This window comes from Narcine bancroftii, chromosome 6 (assembly GCF_036971445.1).
Source record: "Narcine bancroftii isolate sNarBan1 chromosome 6, sNarBan1.hap1, whole genome shotgun sequence".
Taxonomy (NCBI): domain Eukaryota; kingdom Metazoa; phylum Chordata; class Chondrichthyes; order Torpediniformes; family Narcinidae; genus Narcine; species Narcine bancroftii.
The window spans coordinates 37,494,716-37,511,153 of record NC_091474.1 but is presented as its reverse complement, the minus strand read 5'-3'; the positions used below and the strand labels follow the sequence as shown (position 1 = coordinate 37,511,153).

Here is a 16,438-nt window from a genome sequence, read left to right as displayed (position 1 = left end):
AATTATTCCTGCCCCTTGGTTCCTTCTAACTATATACTGTTGTTATAATGAATCCTGATTTTAACATGTCTATGTTTGTTGGCAAAATACTTTCCGAGCACTCCCCAATAATGCCTCAAAGCACAGTGATGTGATGTGCCAAAATTTGGGGAAATGCATCTTCTGCGATTTCTGCCTCTTTTTGTCTCCTTCACTTATTTACAAAACCAGGATTTGCCAGTGACACTGTGCAGATACCTTGCTTGTGATATTTTTATAATATGCCCCAGTAAATTAAAATGTTTTTCCTGCAGGATCACATGTTGCAGCATTCCAACTTGAGACCTCACAAATGCAACCAGTGTAGCTTCGCATCCAAGAACAAAAAGGATCTTCGGCGGCATCTACTCACACATACAAATGAGAAGCCTTTTGCCTGTGATATTTGTGGGCAGAGGTAACATTTTTTAAGGTCTCTATCTTTCAAACCAACAAATGTATTACTTAAAATCTCTGCAGAAGATGTAAGCCTCTGTCTGGATTCCATGGGAGGTTGGGCATGCAGGAGAAACTCCATTGAAAGTAGAAGACAGGCTATTCTTTGGGCCTGGGCCCTTCATCACGAATCTGGGCATGCAGCTGGTTTTCATTATAAATGACATTTTGCTCAACTTATTTTTATAAATGTAATTACACATTATTAACAAAAAAAACTCCTATTTGTCTGTCTGTCTTAAGAGTTTATCCATACATTGATGCACTGCATGCCTTCTGAACATAGTTTATTCCCTCTTCTGTTCGTTTATTGTCATGTAACTGTATATGTACAAACCTGACAAGTTTCTCTGGACCACTGTGCAAACACACACATACAATGCACAGCACATGCTTATCTCATATATTTTATATATATGTGAAAAGATACCATTTAAAATAAATATACAGTAAAGCCCCAGTATCTGGCACCTGTGCAGATGGTTAGATGCCAGGTAAGTAAACTTTCTGGTAGCTTGAGACTGTGTGTTGCATGGATTGACAAACTGTGGGGTGCGCCAATTTTAAATGTCCATATTTTTTACCTTTTTATTTTCTGCAAATTTTTTTGTTGGTTACTTGAGGCTGCCAGTTGCTTGAATTTTGGATAAAAGGTTTTACTATATATAAATATTTTGGGATGACTTTCTCTATTACAGAATATTATTCATCAATCTCACAGCCTGTGGGAAGAAGCTATTTCCCAGCCTGGCAGTCCTGATTTTGATGTTCCTCTACCTCCTTTGTGATGGTAGTGGGTCAAAGATGCTGTGTGCTCAATGGGAAGGGACTTGAGTCCTATTTAAGCCACACTCCTGATAAATGTCATCAAAAGAGGAAAGGGAGTGGTCTTGGTCATGTTGATGATCTCTGTATTGACCTCCCAACTGATGATTTGTAGTTACCATATGATGCAGTCAGACAGGACACTCTCAGTTGAGCTCTTGCAAAATGTTGTCAAGGTTCCAGTGGCCTTGCCTCCCCTGAACCTCCTGAGGTAGTGTAAGCACTGTTGTGCCTTCCTCACTAATGAGGAGGTGCTGTCCTTCAAGATGAACTGTCCTTTAAATGCACACCAAGGAACTTCGGCTTTTCACTCTCTCTGTTCTTCTATCAGCCATCTTTCCCTCATTTAAACTGAAATCTTTTAATATCAAAATCTGCCATTTCACACTTGTAGGCATCGAATTCCATTTTGTTCAATGTGCCGCCTTTTCAATAATCCCCATTTTACTCCACCCTGACGTACCCGTGCAACTTTTTTGGAATTACTTACAGTACCTATTTTAGGGTAATGTTATTTCAAGAACTCCAGGTGATCATGAGCAAGATGGGTTTCTGTGAGTGTAGCCCTGTGAGACACTGCTTTCCACTTCAAATTACTTGGGGGGGAAAAATAGCCTTATTTCCCATTCTCTCCCATCCCTCTTTCTTGATCAATACAGACTTCATATGACCTATTAAGGTATCCTTAGTGAATGATTTATTTTTTGCAACATTGATCCTTTTTTTAACTAGCTTTCACATTTGTATTCATTGGCTTTTCCTCTCACCTCAAGGTCTTTATCTTTTTCTGATCTTTTCTGGTATTGTTTCTCTGTTGGCTAAGATTTCTACACTATTTATCCTGATGAATCTAACACATGTAGTGGTGGGGATGACCAAATCTTTCTTTTCCTGCTTTTCCCTATGAATTCTTATGCATTGACAGGACATTAATGTCAGGAACTTGGTAGGTAAGGGACTGTATGTATCCACTTGCTCACTCTTATTGGTTGCTAATGTCCATGGTGCATCATGGTAGTATTACTAAACACCACAGCATAATTTCCACCTAAATTTGTCTTCAATTTCTTAACTTGTAATGTCCTTTTTTTTTAAATAAAGGTTTAATCGAAATGGCCATCTGAAGTTTCACATCGAGCGACTACACAGCTCGGACTCCCATCAGAAGAAGCCTCGACAGCAGCACGTCATTCTGAATAGTGACGATGAAGGCATTGGTGAGTAATGAAGCAGCTTCCAGTTTGTATAGTTTTGTCCTTCAGAAATTACCTCAGATCCACAAAATCTTTGATGACAGTAAATCCCATAAAGAGGGTTAATTGATCCACTGAGCACATTGCTCACAAATGGTGACTTTGGTCCTGCCTGTAAACTAACCCCCTCTGAAGGATTGGTGTCGGATGCGCTTGGCTGGTGCATCAACACACATTTATCTGAATGGCTCTACTGATGTAGAAGAGGAAAATGTGGTCCTACTGAGTGTGAAAGGCAGGGGACATCTTTAAACCATGAGTGTCTTGGAAGGCAAGGAAGAGATAACAGAATGAAGGAGAACTGGATTCTGAAGTCTGTTAGCTACGATTGTACTGTCCTCAGTTACCTGTGGCTCTCTCCTGATCATTGAATACATGGTGGCCAAGCTGAAGCTCATCAAAACCACCGCTCCACCGGAAAATCCATCCCACCAGACAAATTTAACCTGAGCCTATTCTTGTGCCTGTTGCTACAGTTTGAGCTTTTCTGAAACTTTTCCCTGGATTGCAGAAGGAAATGTGTGATGGGATATGATTGAATGGTGCATTGTGTGTGTTTGGGTTATTACAAAGTTCAGTGAACCCCATATACCAGCAGCAATAGAAATACACCAAAGCAATGGTTCCTGAAACAAAATTAGTTTCTCTGAGTAGAGAACAACAAGATCAACACTTAACTTATCAACGCTAAGTTATTTACACAATCCCTCCACCCAGCCTAATCTAAGCTCAAGTGTGTGTAATGTATTTTCAAGAAAGTCCTTTTTACTGACCAATCTTCCACTGTCCGTGTTTCCAAGGCTACAGTTTCCAGTAATCTTCAATCCTGTGCACAGAATTGAACAATCATTACACTCAAGCAAACTTCAGTGGTTTACTTAGAATCATCAGACAGGAAAGTTGTGGAGGGTTAGAGAGATGGCTGTTGCTTGCTGGACACACCAAACAGGAGTGTCTTCCAGAAGAAACTTGTCTTTTTTCCCAGGTACTTCTCACAGAGTTCTTTTCCTCTTCGCCACACGGGAAGACTAGCCTGATTTCCACAGAGAGTACACGCAGGCTACCAAATCAGAACACTGCCCAGTCAGCAGGCTCCTCTTCTGTCCAGCCTTTTCTCAGGCTGCCTCCTGCTAACTCCCTCTCTCTCGCTCTCTGCCCCTCCCCTCCTGATGTTCCAGACACTGTTATTTTTTTTGTTTCAGTTTGCAAATGTTGCAATTTCTAGGCTTTACAAAAAACACATGGCCCCAACTCTCTGCAAATGTTTCAGTTTCTGGGGTGTGTTGTGCACATGTTGCTAAAGCCCAGAACCTTCTGTTTGCACCTGCTGTTGTAACTTTGCAAGGCTATTCTGTGTGTAAAATGTATGCAACCTAACAGCTAAACCAATTCTAATCCCTTTTATAAGCTTATATTTAATTAACCCATTGCATCACAGGTAAGGTGAGAGTTTTAGAGTGGTGATAAGGGAATGAATGGATTGCAGTGAAATTTTTGATAGATGGATTCTGCCATTGTTTTTCCAACCTTGGCCATATGTGTGAGGTTTTTGAACATAGCTCATGGAACATAGGTCTTGGAACATGTCTTTGAAAGCATCTTGTCAATAGTTCCCATTTTCCTTCACCCTGACCTTCCCACTTGCCTATCTGGCCACCTTCCCATGCAGCTGTATGTCAGGGCTTCAGACCTTCCTGGCTATTCTTCACAATGAGTAGATATTCTTGTTTTCCACTGGAACATTGGTCCATTAGTAAAACAGGGACTGGAGTACTGATGGCTTTTGTACTCGCATCACCCTCCACCAATTTTCTCCTTCTCTGACCCAATTCCAGCTGCTACCCTCCCTTAACTGGCTGCATCCATCCCACCCTCATTTACCAATCCTACCTATTCTTATTTTTCTGAATATCTTCAATGTATACCTTACTCCAGATGCAACGGGGTTGACCAGGCCAGATCCTTTCTAACTGCTGCACCAACTAGGCAAATTGCCCTGTTAACCCTATTTTACATGGCAGTTTGAAAGGGCCTAATGTTGACAATTTCTACCCACACCCCCTGCCACAGATGCTGCTTAGTCCACTTTGTTCTTCCTGCAGATAGATTTTTGCTCCAGATTCCAGCATTTTTAGTTTTGTGTGTCTGCAGTATAAATGGTGCATGTTCCCAAATTTGCCTTATCTGGTGGTTACACTCTGTGCTCTTTCCCCCTTTTTAGGTTCTTGTTTTCCATGGAGTAGGTGAAGCTTCACTGTTGATATTTTCTCTAGAGGATAAACCACAGTCTGCATAGGCAGAGGGAGGGGGAAAAAAAGAGCAAAATACTATGAAATCTCTGGCAATCTGTCAGTATCTGACTATGATTCAAGTTGGTATCAACTGTTGCGTGCTGACCTGAAACAATCATTTTTCTGAGTTTTGAAAAGTATGGCCAGTACCTGGGGTGAGCTCGCACAATGAACATCTATAACTGTTTGCCAACCTTGGCCTCCCTGTCCCTCCATACGTTGATTCTACTGTGTGGTTCATGCAGTGGAAAAAATCTACCCTCTGTTACTTTATGCTGTTAGCCTTTATTGGATTTTTGATGACATCACAGCATTTGTTCTCAATCTTTGGAGTATAATCAAATCTTACAGACCCGAAAGAGACCTGGCTATGGTCAGCTATCTTGCACACACATTTGAAGATAACGTTTATCTGTGTAATTCATCTTCTTGCTGTGACCTATCCTTCTCTGTTGATTTCCAAATATTGTACTGTATTTTCAGTTATGATTTTTAAAAGCTTGGATGTTGTTTAAAAGGGCTGAGCTGGCTCTGTGAATCCTCCACTAAATGGTGGAAATTGTTGGTATCTACCGTGCAGCTCTGCAGACAGACGATGCTGTCATTTCATCTGATCGATTCCAGGCACTGGCTCAGGACCACATCATTGTTGCGCAAGAACAGTCTATTTCTGACCAGGTAACCCATGTGCTAAGTTTATTATCTTTGGACAGTTGGTGTCAACTATAGTCTCACCAACAAACTGCTTCATAAAGTTTCTGCAGCATTTATTATTGTTTTCTCTTTCCTCCTTTGTCATCCCACCAATCGCAAATTTAGGATGAGACAACGTATATCCAACACATTACATCTGACGGGCAGACAGTTCAACATTTGGTAGCTGGAGATAACCAGGTAATTCAGTAAACTATCTGTTCTTTTTGTATCAGTGTTTGAATAGTTTCCCCACCTCTTCCTAATAAACTGTCAATTTTTGGTCAGGTTACATTTGGATTAAATTGTACTTAATATCATATTTATTTTGATTTTTAAACATTGTAAAAATGTTAACCAGTAATAACATTCTTGATTTAGCATATAAAATCCAAATTTAGTATGTTGGTATGTCAGTAGAATTGCTTTGCAAGTAATCATCCTGATGTTCTGTGGGTCAGCACATTGGAAATTTGTTGCACTTGATATTCCTATTGAATGTCATTGGGTCTTAGATGAAGGAACTAAAGGAATGGTAGCTAACTTTGCTGATGGCACAATAGGAAAGGACATAAAGGGGATACAAAGGAATACAGATAATGGATTAAGTGAATAGGCAAAGATCTGGTGAATGTACGGTAGTATGGAGAAAATTAAAAGCTGTCTATGTTGGAAGGAAAGCCTTGCTAGGTAAAGGAGATTGACATAGTGCAGAAATTGAATTGGACAAGAAGGCAGCTATGGCTAGAGGAACTGAATGCAAAAGTAGGGAGCTTGAAATTCAGTTATTCAGGATGCTTGAGGAGACTACATCTGGAGTAAGGTATACAATTTTGGTGTCCTTGTTAACGAATAATGTAAATCCATAAGAGCAGATCAGAAGTGGTTTAATGGATGAGTATTTTGAATGTCTGAGGTGCCTTCTGGGGAAAGATGGAGAGGCTGGTCTAGGATTTTGAAGAGTGAAAGGGAACATGGAGAAACTTGACAAGATGGTTGTGGAGAGGATGGTTCTGTTAGCAAATCCAGAAGTAAGGTTTATTCTTCAGAATTAATGGAAATTAGGTTAAAAAATTGAAGATTGGGAGTCTTTGGACCTTCTTCCTCAAAGGATGAAATGAGTGGAGCCTTCAGATATTTTTAAAACGGGGATGGACTTGTTGATGAACAGTGGGATGAATGATTCCGACAAGAGTGCAAAATTGTGGTTGCAGTCAGATCGACAGTGACAGATTGAATGGTGAGCAAGCTTGAGGAGTGCAGTGGCCTTTTGTTAATTCATTTCTGAAGACCTTTCTCTGTGAATATTCATGTTGTGTGTCAGGTTGGATTTTGGAAGAACAGGGCTCTGAAAAGTTGTGTGTTGATTGATGGGTGGGTATCACCAAATGCTGTTAATGACCAGTGATTTTTTTTTTCACCTGGTTGTGAGATGTTATTAAGTACTATTTCAATCATCTGATTTGATGGTTTAAAATTTTGTGGGTTCAAGTGGTTACTAATTAAAATCTTCTGCTGAAATCTGCTTGGATTTGGGGACCTGAAGAGGCCTAATTGTTTTCCAACTCAAGTTACATATCCATAGCTGCCTATATAGATGTATGGATCATACCTTGGTGAATTTTGTCAGTGCTCTGGAGTGGAGATTTGGGCATGTCATTTCATCACTACCAAGGTTCGTTGAGTTAATGTTAAGCTAAAAGCTGATAGTTTGAAAGTATTTAAATGCATGGTAGCTCTGCAAATGCAAATACAGAAAAAGATCTTTGGAACATTCACTTCAACTTGTGTAACCTGCTGGGCCTGTAATTAATGGAAACTCGTGCACTGTCTGAGCACAGCTCAGGTTCCACGCTGTCAGCCTGCTGAAGCCTAATCATGCTTCCTGCGTCTTTGGACAAGTTTTCCTTTAATGTTTTTTTTTTAAAGTCTCCTGAATTCCAGATGTCAAAAGAATTTATTAAAATCAATGCTAAAATAGCTTCTTGAATAAACTACTGATATTCCCTCTCATGTGAGAAGAAAACTCGGGGATAAATTATAAAGCAAATTATAGAGATCACAGCATCACAAATACTGTATGCATATAATCATCTTTGGTTTAACATATTCACTGAGAGTGTGATCCTTGGCATCATACACATGAAATGAGTCCAATAACAGATTTTTTAATTTAAATTGCTGACCTGTGTTCTTGGAGGTTGATGAGTTAAACTGGAGGTTATCTGTACAAGAAAGGAAAATTGAAGGAAGACTGTCAGATATACTGCTGTGATTAAAATAATAAGGTTATCTGTGAAATGTAAATTTGTATTAGATATGAAAAATTTGGAAATTTGCTATTGTTACTTGTTTATCTTTGGTGATAAATGTAAAATTGATTCTTATTCAATCTTGAATAAGGGAAGAGATTTGCTGCATTATTTAAGGCCCTTTCATGCAGTGAAAAAGCCCACTGTAAAGGCAGAGATTCTCTGCCCTTGCGTCAGGAGACTTACCCTATGAATGCGCCGTGGCCGGCTCCAAAGCGCCGACTGCAATCCCTCTTAGGGAAGGATCATCGGCAGAGCGCTGCGCTTTTATTCCTCACGTGAATGTAATGCGGCTGGTTAGGGGAGGACTGATTACGCTGTCAGCCCGTGACCCATCTTCCCCCTCTCTCCCACCCACTCTATCCCTCTCCCTTCATGACCCACTCAGGGCAAGGTCAGCCGGCAGGAGCCATCAGGTCAGGTGGGGGGGCGGGGTGGCTGGTGCGGAGGCTGTGACAGCCCCATCAGCTGTTCCAGCGCCTCACTGGGCTGCTTCGGCCTTTGGGACCACGTCATCGGCTCAAAACACAGCAGAGCAATGGCCGTCTAGCCTATGCACAATACCCCACGTAGCTGGAACTGCTCTGGGAATTGTATTTGTGTCGAGTGGCACTACGGCACCAGTCGCCCCAGCTCCAGAGGGCACTACGAGGAGCTGCCTTTTAGGGCTGCTCCATGAAAGGTAAGTTTGTTTTCCTCTGCGTTTATAGCCAGCCTTCATTTGATGCTCCTCAAAGTATTAATTTACAACTAAGAGCTACTCTGGAAGACAGGGTGATTACTACCTTGAGCTACTTGTGCTGCAAATTTTGATACAATTATAAACTATTTAAGTAGAGTTCAGGGTTGAAATTTGGACTCGCTAAAGTTCAGGACAATATTTTGTATTTCAAGGAGAGAAATAGATATAGTTTTCACTAATATGTGCTCTATTCCTTAACCACTTGATACTTTTTTTCTTTCTGAAGGTGCAATATATAATTTCACAGGAAGGTGTCCAACATCTTGTTCCGCAGGAGTATGTGGTTGTGCCTGATGGTCACCATATTCAGGTTGGTGTCACTCCATTCTGATTTTTGACACGAAAGCTTGTCAGAAGCTTGCATGCAAGAAGAGCACCACAATGTCTGCAATGGAATTGCATGTACTTGCCATGTTTCAGTAATTAATCTCTGTGAAGGACTTCATTAAAATTATGAATAGCTTTGAATAATTGTAATCTCATTTACTATTCTCATTTTGTGGCCGTTTTAACATTTCCTTCTGGTTGCGTTAGCATTCCCTATTACCCCTGATAATATGGAAAACAAATGTTCGTATCAGCAAGTTCAAAAATGGCAGAGGCCTGAAAAGATGACAAAAAAATCCTCTTGTCTCAAGATGCTGTAGGAGGGCAAATTGTACCAATTCCAGTTATTCTCCTTCTACCTAATAGTTGAGCTATTATTCCGTTTCCACAGGCTTTTGTGCCTAATAGACCTTTGGACAAAAGTGTGACAAAGATTTGATGTGACCTCCTTGGATGTTTTGTAACTAGTACTTGGTATGCATTTGGAGGAATACAGCTGGCTCCAATTGGTCACTGTTGGGAGAGCTGTTCTTAAGTGTTGGATTACCACTGTGTCCTGCTGTTTTCTCTTTGTCTCTAATTCTTTCACATTGGGCACTTAAACTGCTCTGAATAGCATCCTTGCTTTTAATCATATGATCTGTGTTCTGGTAAGGCAGTTTTTGTTCATATTGAACTTGAGCCACTTCCTTAAATGGCTGCAATCATTCTGGCAAAGATACGCCAACACTCAGGAACTACAAAGTCAAGCTGGTCCGCTGAAGTTCACACGCATTCTGCCCTTAATGGTAGAGATCTTGGGTTTTGGAAATGTTTCATCAGAGAGTTCTTTGCAAGTGTCTGTGGTTTAAATAGATCCGCGAAGCCAAGCCAAAGAAAGACATTAGTCATGAGGCTCAAGGATGGTGGATGAAATGCCATTTAAGTGGGGTGCTTTGTTGTTGTTTAAGCTGGGTGTCATTTCTTCAGACCCGTGGCTTACAGATTTTTATTACGCTAGGTGTTGTTAATAAATATGGGGAAAATGATACGTCTTATTAACTTGTACTCTCTGTAGGTACAAGATGGTCAAATCCACCACATCCAATACGAATCAGATCCGCAGATACACCAGGTCTTAGAGGGACAGCAGGTACTATTCTTGAGATGCAACCTGCATTCAGAAATTGAAATGTTAAAATAGATATTTATAATGATTTTAAATCTTGTATTTGCAAAAGCTATTCATAGTCTTGTGTGACAAAGTGAATGCCCTGCTGTGAAGGCTGTGTTGCAGAGCCACGTGTCGGTGATTTGATGAGTAATATGTGCACTCTCGTGTTTCTCTAATATACAATATCCTCCCTCAGTAATTATACAATGCGATGCCACCACCTCTTTTACCCCCACCCTGTTTCAGTATTTTATACCCAGGATGTTGAGTTGCCAGTCCTGCTCCTCCTTCAACTGTCTCTGTGATGGCATCAATATAATGTTAATTACAGCTTTGAGTTCCCTTACCTTGCCAGTTGGGTTTCTTGTATTAAAACAAATGCAGCTTAGCTTTGAATTATCCTGATGTGCACTTTGCCACTTGTATTTATCTTCTGGGCTTAATAATTATTTATCTTCAAGTGAGTGTGCCTTTATCTGAACATTTAAACTGAGCCTCATTTCCCTTCCAACTCCATTTAAACCATCCCCAATAGTATGTTGGTTCCATTCCAGTTGGGGTGCAACCTGTCCCTTTGGTACAGACCCCACCTTCCTCCAAAGAGATCTCATGATCCTGAAGCCAAACCCCATGCACTGTCCCTTCAATCGTGCCTATCCTTCTATCCCTATACTCACAGGGTCCTTGAAGCAAGTATTGTAGGACCTCATCCCTTTTCTTGGCGATGCCATAGGTACCACATGGACCACATCTGCTGGCTGTTCACCCTTCTCTTTCAGAATGTCCTATGGTCACACTGAGACTTGCTTGACTCCTGCACCAGGTAGTGACAGACCAACCTGGAATCTCTTCAGTGGCCACAGAAACTCCTATCTGCCCCCCTTGTGATAGAATCCCTACCAACTCAATAAACATACCTTCTACTATATTTTCTACAACCCAGATAAGAGGTCCAGCCATATCTCCACTGCCTGCAGATGTTGCCTTCAAGATCATTATCACCAGTGTCCAGCATCCTTAGCTTCCATATCTCTGATCTTTCCCCTTAATGTTGAGGCAGTTGTTTTCCACATTTGCTCTGTCACTTTGCAGGACTTCCAGCAATTGTTGTCACTCTCTGTATCTTAACATGGTGTTATTTCATTCAGATTGCAGTAAGCCATGATGGACAAATCCAGTATGTGCCAATCACTGACCGACAGGTAGTGACGCAAGCAGAGCTGGAGGCAGCTGCACACTCTGCAGTGACAGGTAAGCTACCTGAAGTGCAGGGAAAATCATGGCCATCAGCCTAGGTTTCTCTCTCCACCAATATTCTGATCTTCTGAACATCAGCTACCTATTGCCTCCCATGGATGCTCTCTGACCCACTGTGTTCCTCCAGCATTTTGTTTCTCTAATTTTCCTCCATCTACAGGTTCTCTTGATTAACTTTATCTCAACGTTCTCTTTCTTTTAGAATTGACACCTGCTATGTCACATGTATCACAAATGCAGGATTTTTTTGCAGATTTTCATCTGTCCACATTCATCTTCTAAGGCTGCACAGATGGCGTAGTGATTAGCACAACGCCGTTACAGCACCAGTGATCGGGACTGGGGTTCAAATCCTGCCCTGTCTGTAAGGAGTTTCTACGTTCTCCCCGTGTCTGCGTGGGTTTTCCCCTGGGGCTTCGGTTTCCTCCCACTGTTCAAAACGTACTGGGGTGTTGGTTAATGGGGTATAAACTGGGTGGCACAGACTTATGGGCCAAAATGGTCTGTGACCGTGCTGCATTCCTAAATTTTAAAAATTCTACTTCTGTCTCTGTTGAAGTGACTGATTAATTAACATTCAGCAGTAAGTGTCATCTGGATTCTTTTGATCTCCATCCTTTCAGGCATTCCCTTTATTCTGTCCACCCTCCTTTCTCCTAATGTTTCAGTTTGGGTGAAAAGTTACTGACCAGTTAACTGATTTTTCTGCCTGCAGGTACTGCCTAACCTGTTGAACACCTGTAGCTTTTTTCTGTTTTTGCTTCTTGATGGATCTGTGCTTTCTAACTTCAATAACTTTGTCCTTGATCATCAAAGCAAAATTGCAACAGTGTAACTGGGATCTGTCCCTAGCTAATGTGGACGTGTTACACCACCTCCAGTTGCGGGGGAAAGAGGCAGGGGATGGGGAAGGGTAGGTAGGGAGCAGATTAGGATTGATGAGTGCAGGGCTGTAGATGCATGCATGAGCTTTAGCAAGGCCTTTTGACAAGATCCCATGGGATCTAGGGTGGGTGAGCTAAGTGGAGATAAAATTAGCTTGGTGGCAGGAGGCAGAGGGAGGTAGTGGAGGGTTGATTCTCTGATTGGAAGCTTGTGAGCAATGGTGTTCTGTGGGGATCGGTGATGAATCCATTGTTTGTTATGTATTGTCACAACTTGGATGATAACTGATAATAAATTTGTGGATGACGCCAAAATTGGTGGTGGTGTGGACAGTGAATAAGGCTGTCTATGGTTATAACAGAATCTTGATCAACAGGGAAAGTTGGAAAAGGATTGGCAAATGGAAATTAACCCAGAAAACTGCAAAGTGATTATTTTGAGAAGTTAAACTAGAACATGACACACAGGGAATGACATGGGCCTGGGGAATGCATGGAATAGAAAATCAAGAGTACAAGAATATAGTTTCCTGAAATTGCAGCACAATGAGAGAGGGTTGTGAAGGGGGCTTGTGGTATGATTGCCTTCATCAGGTCGGGCATTGAGTACAAGAGTTGGGATATCATTTTACAGCTGAACAGGAGATTGGTGAGACAGCATCTGGAATACTGTGTGCATAGGAAGAAGTGTGGCTCACCTGAAATTGGTGTGAACATTGAATTTTTTATTGGGTTGTGAGATAGGTGAGACGTTATTCTTCCAACTTATGTTTGGCCTCTTTGTAGCACTAGAGAAAGTCGAGGACAGACCAATTGTGAGGGAGAATTCAACCAGAAACTGGAGACTGCTGTTATAAATGGAGTTCAGGTGCTCTGCAATACCGCCCCATTGTCTACCCTTGCTCTTACCAATGTAGAGAAAGCTGCATTGTGAGCATCACTGCCATGGACCAGGTTAGAGAGATGCAGGTGAGCATCTGCCTCATTTGGAAAGTCTGTTTCTGTCCCTGGATGATGGTGAGGGTGGAAGAGCAAGGATAAGTGTTATTACCATCTACTGTTGCAGGGGAAAGAGCTCAGGAATGGAGAGTGTTAGGTGGGGAGCAGATTAGGGAGACATTTTTGGAGTATCTTGCAACCCAGAGGAATGAACATTGAGCATTCAAATTTCAGATAATCCACACACCCCAATCCTCTTCACCCTTGCACACTCGTCAGTCCTAGTTTTCTTCTCACTTTGTTTGTCCATCCCTCCCAGTTCCAACTATCATCTGCCAGACTCTAGTCTTCCACTATGCAAGAGAAGTCTTTTTGGTTTCCCCTCTATTCTGACACAGGGCCTTGGCCAAAGTGTCTGTGTACCTTTTTCCTCCACAGATGCTGTTTGAGCCAGAGTTCTTTCACTATTCTGTTTTTGTTCACTCTACATGTGCTTTCCAAGATGAACCTAACTTTGGATAGAATTGTTCCTTTTGCTCATTTGTGTATTTGTATTTAACCATCAATGGGCACAGGTTTTTATTTTCTTTACAAATCCTTTAATTATCATTATTTTTTTGTTACTGTCTGCTTCTTTTGTAACTAAGTCAATGAATCTATTCCATTCTCGCATAATATATTGTATTTGCTCTTAACTCTGACATTTTATTCTCTGTACCCTGATACTTAAAACTCTTAAGGAAGGCCAATTTTATCCATCTATGCAAAGTTTTCTGGCAATAGACTGCATAATCAAGACCTGGGATAATGTCTATAATTCTAATATGCTCATTCTAATTCTTTATGCTGGGTTCAGTACAAACATTGCAGGATTTAAGTCTACACTGATAGTTCCATGTAGTACAGAATTAAAATTACACTGGCCAAGGTACCATTGGAGACACAAATTCAAAACTCCATCTGTTCTCTCGTGGAAATAAGGTTCCTTCCACTATTTTAAAAAGGAGCAGTGAATCCTCCAAATCTTTTGTACAGTGTTTCTCCCTCCATTATCACTTCAAACAGATTTTTTTTGGTTGTTAAGCATTGCTACTTGTGAGACCTGGTCTTTCAGAAGCTGCTGCTTGTAATAGAAACAGTAAAAGTAAACATTCTTTTCTTTCTCGCCTTTTTAGTCAATTCCACCTCCCTTGCTGCTCTCTCTGATGTGACTTTAGGCTCTTTCAGATGGCCAGAATACCCCGATGTAAAGCCACATATTCTACCCCTATGCAGCTCTCGGGGTACCCATCTGAAAGAGCAGGAGGTGCCTCCGAGGCGCACTTTCAAACCCTCCTCCAGGAGGGATAATCACCAGAGCACTGAAGTCCCCCCCCTAGGCACCTGAATGCAGCGGGAGTATAGCTACAGTGGACAGGAGCCGGAGTGCGCTCCGAGGTGCCTCCCGTGCAGCTGTCCCTTTCAGGTGGACAGCGCAGCGCGTTCAGGGCTGCAACTTGAACAACGATTCCAAAGCTCTGCATCTGCTTCTGCAGGCGCATTCTTGGCGGAGAATGCACCTGAAAGCGGCTTTTCTTCCTGTTCCTTTCAAACAGAGTTTAAAACAATGTTCATTAACGACATTTATTCATGGTTTGTTTTAAGGCTTAGTTCTGTTATGCTCAGATTTAGCATTAACAATTAACACACAAGCAGCTGAGCTCAGGATATGTAATTATACTTAAAAGCTTGTTTAAAAACAAAAAATCTCATTAGAATTACTAACAGTAAACCTCTGAAATCAAACTAATCTTGGTGCATATTTCCTTGGGTCTCCTGTTGAAACTATTCATTTGGCAGTTGTCATTTTAATTATCTTGACCCAAATATTAGACTTTAAAAATAAAAATACAAATTCACAAAGCAGCATTCAAAAGAATAAAATGATGTCAGGTGATTTTACCCACCCCCCCCCCCCCCCCACAGCATTTTGTAAAACAAAGCCATAAGCTGCTGTCTGCTTGTCTCCACAGCTGTAGCAGATGCTGCCATGGCCCAGGTTCAAGGGATCTACACCACTGAAGCAACAGAGGAGCAAATGCAGCAGCTTCAGCAGCAGACAATCCAGTACGAGATGTCTCATGCAGAGGTCATTACATATTCCGAAGACTAATGCAATGCAGGAAGAGATGAAGACTTGTGCACTTTTTTTTGAATGTTGATTAGCAAGAGATAGGGAACGGGAAGGCCACGAGGTGGGGGGAACAATGACTTCCCCTGTTGCAGCCTCACAACAATAACTTGCTCCTTAATTGTACTCTTGCATGTGGTGAACCAATGAAAAGCTGGTTTGTATATCTTACTTCCAACCATCCACCTCAAACGTTCCTTGTCAATAGGACCTTTGCAGATTGGTCAATAATTAGACCAATGGGTAAGCTTGGTACTGAATCTTGGCAAATGATCTGAAATGCAAATATTCTTTTTTTGAAGTTTATTAAAATGTTGAGCACAATGTTTAAGATGAACCATTGAACCTGTGTGTTTTTAAAAGAAAAACAAAGAATTATAAGTTTTCCATCTTTTGAGAAATCACACAGATCTATACAAGACTTGTATTTAATGTATGTGTATAAAAAAGATATAGAAATATTATGTACAGATTATTGAATGCCTGCAGTAAATGAAAAGGCAAAGACCTAGTTGAGGAATTCAGTTGCTTGGTCATTGTATTATTCATCATTGCTTCCTGTTTTTCATTTTAACATGCAAGAAATTCGGAACTTAAAACAAACTTTCAATATATTGTGATGTGGATATTGTTTTCAAGATGAAAAGAAAAGGTGTTCTTGCTATTTAGTCTCTCTTTTATTTGCAGCAAACCTGTCGTTAGACAAAAACAGTTACATGTGTTTGGGTGATTTCTAAAAATTTCCAAGGAACACTGGCCCGTAAGCGCGATAAAAGTCTCTCTTCAACTACTGCTGACCTCATTGACTTCAAGAGGACAGGAATAGACTCCTTTTCTGGTGACTAATAATGTTGTTACCTATAATAAAGACAACATGACCATTGCAGATGGGAGTATTTCCAACAGTGGGGAGTCTTTAATACCAGAACATCTTTTGTATATAGACAATTTTGTAATCAAGTTTAGGGGAGATATCAGGGGTATGTTTTATTTTGAGTTGTGGTGCCTAGAGTTGCTGGGGTTCCAGTGGAGGCTGAAGCATTAGGGGTACTTCAACTCTTGGGTACACAGAAAAAGAAAAATCAAGTATTACGAGGTAGGAAGGACTTAGTTTTTTT

At 41.0% G+C, this 16,438-nt stretch overlaps 1 protein-coding gene across 3 annotated transcripts in view; it reads left to right on the top strand.

Annotated features, from left to right (window-relative positions):
• Positions 1-16,203, top strand: part of znf335 (zinc finger protein 335) — a 91,231-nt gene extending 75,028 nt beyond the window's left edge. For all 3 annotated transcript variants that reach the window (XM_069884652.1, XM_069884653.1, XM_069884655.1), the window contains 8 exons: positions 294-436; positions 2,401-2,516; positions 5,424-5,521; positions 5,663-5,737; positions 8,817-8,900; positions 9,975-10,049; positions 11,219-11,321; positions 15,163-16,203. In XM_069884652.1, coding sequence (XP_069740753.1) covers positions 294-436; positions 2,401-2,516; positions 5,424-5,521; positions 5,663-5,737; positions 8,817-8,900; positions 9,975-10,049; positions 11,219-11,321; positions 15,163-15,302 — 834 coding nt within the window. In that variant the 3' untranslated portion in view covers positions 15,303-16,203. The remainder of the gene's footprint in view (positions 1-293; positions 437-2,400; positions 2,517-5,423; positions 5,522-5,662; positions 5,738-8,816; positions 8,901-9,974; positions 10,050-11,218; positions 11,322-15,162) is intronic.
• The last annotated feature ends 235 nt before the right edge of the window (positions 16,204-16,438 follow it).